The sequence below is a fragment of the Propithecus coquereli genome, unplaced genomic scaffold, assembly GCF_000956105.1.
Source record: "Propithecus coquereli isolate 6110/MARCELLA unplaced genomic scaffold, Pcoq_1.0 Scaffold10, whole genome shotgun sequence".
In the NCBI taxonomy this organism is placed as follows: domain Eukaryota; kingdom Metazoa; phylum Chordata; class Mammalia; order Primates; family Indriidae; genus Propithecus; species Propithecus coquereli.
The window spans coordinates 2,336,127-2,347,011 of NW_012133858.1; the positions used below are offsets into that span (position 1 = coordinate 2,336,127).

At 38.9% G+C, this 10,885-nt stretch overlaps 2 protein-coding genes across 2 annotated transcripts in view; one reads left to right on the plus strand and one right to left on the minus strand.

The window, feature by feature from the left end:
- RABL3 (RAB, member of RAS oncogene family-like 3) overlaps positions 1–4,703 on the minus strand; it is a 45,259-nt gene extending 40,556 nt beyond the window's left edge. The window contains exons 1-2 of the mRNA XM_012641731.1: positions 4,628–4,703; positions 65–156 (exon numbers count right to left, since the gene is read on the minus strand). Of these exons, the coding sequence (XP_012497185.1) occupies positions 65–156; positions 4,628–4,673 (138 nt within the window). The 5' untranslated portion in view covers positions 4,674–4,703. The remainder of the gene's footprint in view (positions 1–64; positions 157–4,627) is intronic.
- Positions 4,704–4,876: 173 nt separating this feature from the next.
- Positions 4,877–10,885, plus strand: part of GTF2E1 (general transcription factor IIE, polypeptide 1, alpha 56kDa) — a 36,601-nt gene continuing 30,592 nt past the window's right edge. The window contains exons 1-2 of the mRNA XM_012640351.1: positions 4,877–4,960; positions 9,505–9,982. Coding sequence (XP_012495805.1) covers positions 9,535–9,982 — 448 coding nt within the window. The 5' untranslated portion in view covers positions 4,877–4,960; positions 9,505–9,534. The remainder of the gene's footprint in view (positions 4,961–9,504; positions 9,983–10,885) is intronic.

A 10,885-nucleotide genomic window follows, 5' to 3' on the forward strand; every position in this document is an offset into this window, starting at 1 on the left:
CCCAGCCTTGAAGGAGTTATCTTTAGTAGGATTACTAAAAAACTAAAATATAAAAGAGACATACTCTGACATCCACTGAGCAGCCCACAGTCCATGATGGATTTCCCAGCACCTGATTTTGGCATAGAAGATGGACTAATGATGATTTCCCAACACCTGTAAAAGACAATAGGAACTCTAGTCACATAACATACATGCTGAAATCTGTTATGGCAAAAGTAAGGCTGAGAATACAAAGGAATAATGATACATAAAGCGTGACTGTTCACACCATACCAACAATATAACCTTTAGTGAATAAAGTGAAGATAGTATCGGGCAGTGTTTCTCTCAAATTTAGCATCAGAATCACCTGCAGAATGTGTTAAAACACAGAATGCTGGGTCCTGACCTCAGACTTTCTGATTAAGCACGTCTGTCATGGGGCCCAAGATTTGGTACTTCTAACACATTCCCAGGTGATACTGATGCTACTAGTCTAAGGACTCACCTTAGAGAGTGAGAATCACTGTTTTATGACAATTCCATATTAACTAATCCCTTTCCTTCTGAATGATTTATCTATTTAGTCTATTTTAGAAATGCAGAATCTCAACAGATCTTAGAGGTAATCCCTCTATCCCACACACCAATGCCAAGGTCCCTTCCGTGGCACCCTGTTAGAAAAGGCTTCCAGATTGTGAACACTGCCAGTGACAGAGACTCACCATTACACAATTTCACATTTAGACACTCCAGTTCTCCCACATAGTGATTTTTTAAAAAAGCAGCCAAACGTCTGGCCCAGACTTATTCTTTGGAAAAAAAGAACGACTCTACTCCCTGTTCTACATCATGGCCTTTTACTTTAAGGCAGCACTATACCTTCTTTTGGGCTCAGGGCAATCTAATTATTAATGCGAAGGGTAGCATTCACAGATCTGTATGAAGAGATCAGGGAATGAGCTCTCCCTGTACATGTGTGGAGTCACTTGTTCACTTAACAGCATTTTGGAATTCCATTATGGCAAGCATAGTTGGTGAATTTTTATGAATCACTAATTGTAGCAAAAATTTACGTCATCTCTTTGTGTGCATTCTTGTGTATGAACCTATCACTTATGTTTATTTTTTATTATAAAAAGTTATTTTTACAATCTAGAAAGTATAAAAAGATCACCTGATGACCCCTATTATCAACATGTAGGTTTTTTAATTCCATAAGAAGGGTTTTTCTATGAGCAGCTGGTTATTATGATTATATACATGGTATACTTAAAAACAATAAAAAACCATAAATCTTTGCTTATAATAGTTTGTTCTAGAATATCTTATCCATCCTCTCCTCTTTCTCCCCCCCCCCCTTGGCCAGGTGAAATAATCTTTTAAGACACATCATTATTTTAGTTATATTTTCTGACTCCACACAGGTAGAACTAAGCATACTATCCACCATCCTCTGGGCCTCCACTGTACCCTATACATTTTCCTACAGAGCACTTAAAACACATTATTACACTTGTTTGTTTATAGGTTTTATTCACTCTGTTTAAGTTCCTTGAGGATTGAGGCTGGGTTTTACTCATCTTTTTTATCTTTAGAACTCAGAACAGGGCCTTAATTAGTATTTATTAGTGACTAAAAGTTCCCATGTTTTCATAGAATCTTCATAAACATGTTTTAATCTCCAAAGTACTTCAGAGAGTAGACATAACAATTTACTTAACCATTCTCCCACGATTAGATATTTAAAGTGTTTTGATATTTTCACTATGCTAGGGAAAGTTTTTATTTGTTTAAACCTTTATTTAAAATTACAATTATTTCCTTAGTATACCTCCCCAGAAGTAAACTCAATACGAAAAGGAAACAAATATTTAAAGTTCCTGATACATATTGACAAATAACTTTCATTTGGTTACACTGCCACCAGCCATACACATGAGCCTACACCTCATATACATGGCTACTGTTGCACCTCAACAGTATCATGTAATTGGCTTTTCATCCTGGTTAATTTGATAAGAGAAAAAAAGTGCTTTAGTCTGCATCTTGCTTTAGTTTGCATTTCTTTACTTTCTCGTAAAGATATACATTATGATCATCTTTGCAAATCAGTTGTCTTTCTTCTAAATTCTCTGTTGATGTGCTGTGCCCATTTACCTACCTTAATGTTATCGATTTATATGATCTCTTTGTATATTAAAGATATTAATCATCTCATGTAATTATATAATAGAATAAAACATTTTCCTGTTTCCCCTTTCTTTTTTTTAAACACACATTAAAGATTATATTTGTCATTGAATTTACTGCATTGCATCTGTTACCTGTAACCTTTACGGTATATTGTTGATATTGTGTTTGCATGTAGGTTTATGTTGGAGGCCCATAACTGAGCATTTAGTCACCAGCCTGATGCAAGGCTTAAGCCCTAGTTTAGCTTAATTGTGTCATGGTAATATGCAGCAATACCATATATCTCTCCATGAATTAACTGCTGTGGGTGATAACACTGGATACAACTATAAATAGTAAGAACATTCAAAGTACTAGGGAATAGTGGCTAACTATTCATTTCTTTAAGATTTCTGGGAGATTGAATTCTATGTTTTTACCTTTAGAACTAAATTAGATCAAAAGAATGCACTTGATTTGTTTGGGGAAAAAAATGGCCCAATTAAATGTCAGCTCCAAATATAGTTGTTGGTAATGTGTTAAGCTCATCTCTAATCTCTCAAAGAAGAAAGAGAAAAGAGTACGTTAGTGAGATTTTCAGGATTCCTTACTAAATTACCAAATATCTTTATAGGATATGAACACAAACCTCTAAATCTCAAGTCACTCCTTTATGTATTTGTGAAACCCTCAAAATTTCAAGGGGGAAATGGTCTTTATTCAAATATAAACTTTGAAGTTTGAGTGCAAAGGCAGATGAAGTGTAAAAAGTATATTAAATTGCTCGTCTTTTAACTCGCTGTTAAAAGGAAACTGATAAAAAGACAATAATTGACTTTGCACAGAGCCTAACATTACTGCATGTGTGACAAGATCAATCACTTTTCTGTAGAGCACAGCTGTGTCTGTTTTACAGCTAAAGACAATGGGAAAAAAGAAAGCATACTAATTGCCTGATTACTTTTCCACATTTATTGCAGTAGCCAATTCTACCCCTGTTACATAATGCATTGATTCCACAGTTATAACCCCAGCACCTAATACAGTGCCTGTTGGGGAAAAAAAAAAAATGAATTGACTAGTTTCAATAGTTTGTAACATGAAGGGATTGTTAGATACAATAGAAAAGAGAATTATAGAAGAGGGGAAACACCTACTTAGTATATCTTGAAGAACTGTGTTAGTTCTGGAGCCCGGTCTTAAATTCTAGTTGGTGATACTTGCCAAGTCCCTTTAGGCCACCAGTACTTTCTTCACCACTAAAAGTGAGTGAGTTTGTTAAACTGACTTCAGTATCACTTCGAGTTATATGATGGAAGAAATGAAGTTCACACAAATTGCAATTATGTTCCTAGAATTTCATAAGGCAACTTTCTTAAGGGAATATTAAATAATGCTCTCTGTAATGTGAAAGGCAATGTGAAAACATTCTTAACCTTCCTCTCCCCACAACTTTATATAGTTTCTGTTAGGTTAGTTTTCAAGCTCTTTGGGATATGTTCTCTCCACCTCCAAGTATTTCTAGCACAATTATCATTGCTCATAGCACATGCTCAAAGGTCAACTCCAGAAGAGCACATCTATGAAATGCAAGGTAAGCATTTATTTATTCAAGTTCTTAAGGAGAGCTGGATTGGAGGTTATGGTGGAAAAGAGAAAAGTAGTGAGGTCAGAGGTGAAAACGCATACTTGAACTGCAGTTCTCAAATGTCCCAGGTGTCGGAAAAAAAAAAAAAAAAGAATTTTAACAATAGGATTAAATGGCACTCAGCATTAAGTCCTAGCTGCTTCAGAATGTGACTCTTAATTTGTCTATTCCCTACAATCTAGCACATAGGTTTGCAGGTAAGGTCAAATGAGAACAAGAAAATCAAGAAGCCCAATTAAAACAGGACCAACACCCAGTATATCAGTGCATAATATAGCTTAGTGCCTAAATGCGTGGCCTCTGGATTCAAATTGATTATCATTTACATCTCAGTCTCACTTTTTTCATCTGCAAAATGGGATAATAGAACTGATCTCAGAATCAAGTGAGTTAATACATGCAAAGCGCCTGCCAGCGTCATTCTTCTTAGTGCACGTTTGACTTCCTTAATGAACAAAATCACTTGAAGTTATGGCCCTTCTAACTTCTGTACCCTTAGCACCGCGCCCAATACAATACTCAATGCCTGCATTTATTTTTTTAAAACAAAGGAACCGACAGTACACCCTAAGCTGGAGTCGCCAGGAGAAGGGCTTAAAAAGCCGCGAAAAGGAAGAGCTGGGGTTCGGAAGCCCCTACCGCGCTACGCTGCCACTTCGTCAAATGGAGCAAAGTCCTCTGGGAAGTGTAGTCTTTAGCCCTTGAGAGGTACTTCGGCCACAGGCCGAAAAGCCAGAAAATTGGGAGGAAAGCAGTGAAGGCGGAGGGTTATTGCATAACTCAAAAGTGTCGGGAGACCCAGAGGTGGGTTAAGCTGCTCACCTGAATCTCCTAACACCAGTACCTTCACCCGATCCAGGGAAGCCATCTTGCCACTGCCTTCCTGGGGTTAACGCCTGTTTCGGGATTCTAGACCAATCAGAGTTGGGCATGGAGGGCAGGGCCTTCAGTTTCATTGGCCGGTAGGAGCGTGACTGTCTTGATTGAAGGCTTCACTGTACTGATTGGCTGGTCTGGTTAAAGCTAGCGGGTGGTTTCCAAAGCTGGTCGCAGGAGTAAGGCGTTTTCTTTGTCGCACAAGTGGCGTGATTCTTTTAAGCCGGTAGTTGAATCGCTGAGGGAAGCTGTAGTGGGAGTATTCGAAGATTCGCTTCGGTAAACCTTGTTCCCTGTTCCTTGTCCCCACTTCCCTGGCTTGGCGTCGCATTTCATGGTTTCTCCTCTTTTTCGCTCCCTTCTCCTTAACTATCCTGTCCTCGTTAGTTACCTTCTTGCCTTGGTCCTCTTCTTGGTCCTCCAAAGAACCATTGACCCGGGAGCGGCCAGTATACGACCTCGGGTAGGACGGGCTTGGCTGCGCCGAGTGTGGCCCTGGACGCAGCGGGGAGAGTCCGAGGGAGTTTGGGGTCTCGCAGGCAATGGGGAGGAGTGAACATTACTGAACGCGGCTCGTGGAGGACAGCTGGGTCCGGAGGTTTCGCGGTAGCCTGCCGCTGTATGTAAGAAGGCGTGGAAAGTGTCATGAAATATGGTAACTGAAAACCCTCAGTTACACGTATAGAATTCAAGTTCTAGAACCGTAATAGTGTTATACTGGACAGGATTCCCCGCATCCGCTCCTTTTCTCCTGTTATTCTCCACCCTACAGTCAGCATAATCTTTGAATTTTAACATCGCGAATTTGACCCAGTCACCTCCTGCTGAAAAGCATTTTAAGTTTAGGAAGAGAGAGTCCAATAGCTTGTCCTTTTCCGTCGTGAAAGCAAGAGTGTAGGAAGTGAATTGGGGGGAACTTGACAAGATGGGCCATGTTGGAAAAACACGTGCCGAGGAAATGTATTGAAAGTTTTATGGAAGTACTTGCCTAGCTGTGCCTAGATGCAGGAAATCCATTGGTGAACAAGATGAAGTCCCTGCTCTTAGATAGACATGGAGAATGTACAAAGGAAAAGAGCTATGAGGAACATGTGGAGGGGATCATTCTAGGCTACTGTGGTGTATCTGGGAGGGCCTCTATGAGGAAATGTCATTTGAGACTTGAAGGATGATTAGGAGAAGGGGATTTGGGCAGAGGGAACAGCATGTGCAAAGGCGTGGAAGTAGGGAAAGCATGTGTGGCTCATGGAATTGAGAGTATGCCAGTTGGCTGGATATGAGGCTGACATGGGTAGACAAAGCAGAATGCATTCTTTTCAACTTTGTTTCTCCTGCTCCATGCCTGGTGCACAGTAGTCTTTCAATGTTTGTATGATTAGAATACATGTGGGTCTCAGCTGGGTAGGGAGGTAGGTAAGGCTGGGAGATGACTGGTGAACTATGTAGATAAAAAGAAGAAACAAAGGCCCTGAGAAGTCACATACTCACAAGTCTGCAGAGACTGGCCAAGCTCCTTCCCAACAGTGTCAGCTGCTATTCAGCTTCATCTTACTGTTTCCATGTGGGAACATGGGCTCACTTTTTTCCTCAGATATTTCCAATTTTTAAGAGAAGCTGGAAGTTGAAATTTATGTGAACTGTCAAGATATTTAAATGTTGGCAGCTAATTCAGGAAAATTTCAGTACATTCTCTGGGTGAAACAATATGTGTGGGCCACCAGTTTGAGACCTCTGACCTTAGCAATTTAAGAAATCCAGAGATTGAGTTATGCAGGAGATTCAGCATGAGTGTGGAAGGGGAAGTGGTGGAGGAGAGAAGGCAGTGGTCCGGAAGGATTTCAGAACGTGGAGATTTTGAGCGGGGTGGCACAGCTTGATTTCATTCATGAGCTCCAGTTTCATTTGTTCAGCTGTCTGCTGGGCATCTTCAGAGGAATATCCTATGGTATTTCCTCGAAGACAAGTATCTAAAAGTGAATGCCTCATTTCTTCCAAACTTGTTTCTGTTCAGGTGTTAAGTATTTCTCATAGTAGAACTTTTCTTGGTTACACTGGCTCAAAACAAAGAGCTATTTAAGATTTTTCCTACTGTAGTACTCTATTTCCAGTATATTGTTGAGTCCTTTTGTTTCTGTAATAAGTTTCATTCGTCCTGTTTTCTTGCAATTTTTTGCTCTCTTTCTTAAGTTTTACTAGAGCTTCTATACTTCCACAGTGCCTCCACCTTCACTTGGCTGGTCTCCAGAGACTTCTGAGTGTAACTTCTCAGGGCCCTTGTTTTTTCTTTTTATCTACATAGTCCATCTCCCAGTCTCACCTACCTTCTTACCCAGCGCCACATGTATTCTAATCATACAAACTTTTAAGGACCACCAGGCACCAGGCATGAAGCAGGAGAAACAAAGTTGAAAAGAATGCACTCTCTACCTTCTGTCTACCGTGTCAGCCTCATATCCAGCCACACTGGCATACTCTCAGTTCCTCATATTGCCGTAAGAGTCACTTTTCTAAATAGGAGATCTTATTATGAATGCCAATACTTAATTGAACTCTTATGCCAGAGAACTTTGCATGAATTATCTCATTCAGTCCATACATCAACTGTATGAGTAAGACACTGTTAATTGCTTTTTATATGTGAAGAAACTGAGGCTGAGAATTTCCTGGGATCACTGGCTAAGAAATAGTGGAACTGGGATTCAAAACCCAGAACTGTTGGATTACAGAGTCCTCACGTCACTCCCTTGCTCTAATCTTCAGGGCTTCCTAAGATGTTTTGGGCAAAAGAAATAGGCTGAGTGGTAAGTGGCACCGGGACCTCTCCATGCAGATGGGCACTGGCAGGATATGCAGTAGCCAAGGACCCAGTTTGGAGCAGTGGTCAGGGACTTTTGCTGTATATTGGCGTCACCTAAAGAGCTTCTAAAATTAGTGTGATGCCTGATTTGGCCCTGCCAGACCAGCTGAAACAAAACCGGAATGGGGCCCAGGGTTGATATTCTGAAGATTCTCCATAGATGATTCTGCTTTATACCCAGGGTTGAGAACTATTAATCTGGAGCAAAGAGTGTATAGAGTATATAAGGTAGGGGTTGTGAGGGAGGAGAATACAATAGTAGGAAATTATACTGGAAAAATAGGTTATGCTGACATTTGTCTACCATTCTTTGGTCTGTTGAATGGTTTCTGAAGCTATAGGTTGTGTTCTGCTAACTTTTGAGCATATAAAACAAAATCCAAAACTGGGTTCAAGTACAATGTATAGACCAAATTGGAAAGGAGAGCAAGTGTATCCGGTAGTATGCTGTGGTACTACTTTGGTGTTGAACCCAGGCACTTGCCTGGCATCCTTAAGCCCTGGGGTGATGGGAAAGCTCTAGGACCATAGGTTTGGATCTAGGTGCTACTTTGTTGTATCTTTTGTGTAATCATGCCCAAGTATTTACAATCTAAAGTATATATTTTATTGTAACTGACTTCCTTTTACTTTCCTTTTATTATAGGTAGGGCTTTATATTTTTTCCCCAAAATATGTATGTAGGTTGGTTATTTAGGAATTTCTTTATAGTATAGTACTGTGGATATCAAAATATTTCTTATAAAAAGAAGCATTAAATCTGATAGGATTGGTAACCACTGATTTCAAATAAAAGGATCAGTTGAAACTACTATTAATAATAATATGATTTCCCGTGGAAATAGTTCAATGTGATGTCTGTTAAAAATTTCCCCATGAAATAGGGAAATTTAACTTGATGTAGTCTGCATGGATAGCCTAGCCATTCTTAGTTGGGAACATATTAAATCAATATAAAAGCTGTCCTTGTAAACGACAGCTTTCTAAACCCTTTAATTACGTTCTCGTTTATTAATCACAACAATCCAATTGAGGTGGTTGATACTATCCTTATTTCTCAGAGAGTAAAATGTGGCTTGTTGTTTTAAATAAGGGATCTGTGCAGGAGCACACAGCTACCAAAACATAGTCTTACTCTGAATTCCAAGGCCCAGGTTTTTTAACTAAACCACATGCCAGTATGAGCTTTGAGAAGACAGCTTTCTGGGCCATGGCATGGCTTTTGCTTTGTCCTGTAAGGGATCCAATATTTAAGGATATCTTGGGCTGTCCTCCCTTGCTTTTCCTCCTCCCCTTCCTTCCTTTTTAAGGATTAAATGGTCTTTACTTAATTGCTAGATTTAACTTTTCAAGGTTTGTAAAGCTGTCTGGATCTAATCTAAATTTCTTTCAGATTTGTTAATACAACAGTTAATGAATTTGTCAGATATGCCAACTGGTGATTACTTAATGTGTTTATTGGTTTGTCGTGATTTTTATTGTGAAAGCACGACTATGTAAAACATCCTAGAATTTTGTTAGAAAAATTTTACTCAAGAAAACAAAACACTTTACGGATATTCCGACTGCTAGATTTCTCAGTTTCAGCATTCCCAAAGATCTGTATCATTAAGAATAGTGACCATTTAGCTATTTGTTGCTTTTCTGAAAGTGGACTTGACATAATATATCATTTTTTAAATAAGAAGTCACCTTTTAGAATCAAACACACCATAGATTATGAAAGTAACTATGTAAGAAATGTGTCAAGCTTTTTAGGTGTAATCTGTTGTGTACTCTGGAACATTTTGTTCTCTTAAATGCTTAGGTATTATTAGAAGTCTTTTAAAACAATGTTTGAGTACCTTTGTGGCACTCCAAGAATAGTGGTAGCTATCAGCTACCAGTAACGGGTTGATTATTTTAGATTTAAAATGATTACCATGTCCTTATGCCTGGCTGATTTTCTCTTTTTTTCTGAATTCAGTATATTTAAAGTTGGAATTTGCTGCTAAAGATGGCAGACCCAGATGTCCTCACGGAGGTTCCCGCAGCATTGAAGAGGTTAGCCAAGTATGTGATCCGGGGATTTTATGGCATTGAGCATGCCTTGGCCTTGGACATCTTGATCCGGAACCCCTGTGTGAAAGAAGAGGATATGCTGGAGCTGCTCAAGTTTGATCGGAAGCAACTTAGATCAGTTTTGAATAATTTAAAGGGAGACAAGTTTATCAAATGCAGAATGAGGGTAGAGACTGCTGCAGATGGGAAAACCACTCGCCATAACTACTATTTTATCAATTATCGTACTCTTGTTAATGTGGTAAAATATAAATTGGATCACATGAGAAGGAGGATTGAGACCGATGAGAGAGATTCCACCAACCGGGCTTCCTTCAAATGTCCTGTCTGTAGTAGTACTTTCACAGACTTAGAAGCTAATCAGCTCTTTGACCCCATGACAGGTGAGATTTATCCAGTTTGCGATTTATCTATCTATCTATTTATTTATTTATGTTGCTTTAAGTGACCCTTGAGTGATGTGAATCTTTCTTTTAAGTAAAATAAAATATGTACCCTTTTTCTTAAATTGACTCATCTAATTTTTAAACCATCGTATATGTCATTACAAAAGTGAATGATCAGTGTGAGTCACAGCATACAGTCAGTCTTACTGTCCTGTTGGGGGTCTTACTACTTTGAGAAGCCTTTGCAAAGCCTTTCTCCTTCACAAAGGAATGTACTCATCCGTGACCGTCCTGCCTCTGCCCCACCACCACCCCTTATTTATAGCCTACTCTGGAGCGTTGACTTCTCTACCACTTTGAGACTATTCTGACAATTTTACTTTTGACCTCTCCACTCAACAAATATTGGAGCACCTACTTGTGCCAGTCACTGCTAGACAGTTACAATACAGTGTATTTAAATGCTTTGTTAGCGGAAGTAGAAGGTGCCATCAGTAGTATGTGACAAGGGCATATAATCTGGATTTGGGGAAGGCCTCTGGTAAAAGTTAACAGCTCAGACCTATAAAATAAGAGCTAGATGAAATAAGAGGGAGAACCCTTTCCAAATTAAGTGGATATATATTTAATGTCTCTTAGCTATACATTATTAATGGAATAGAGTTGTCAACAAGATATGTAATTTGCCTCATGTAATTAAAAACTTTAGTTTTAAGGATTTTTCTTAATGTAGAAAACATGCATTTTCTGAAAATACAATATGTCTAGCCTTAACATGGGATACTTTAAAGTTCTGGCTTATGGTTATTTTGTCTTGTTATTTATAAACTGGGAAAGAGACTATAGTTTTGCTAATTACTCAATGGATCAATTTTCTTACTTTCTAGAGATAAAAATCTA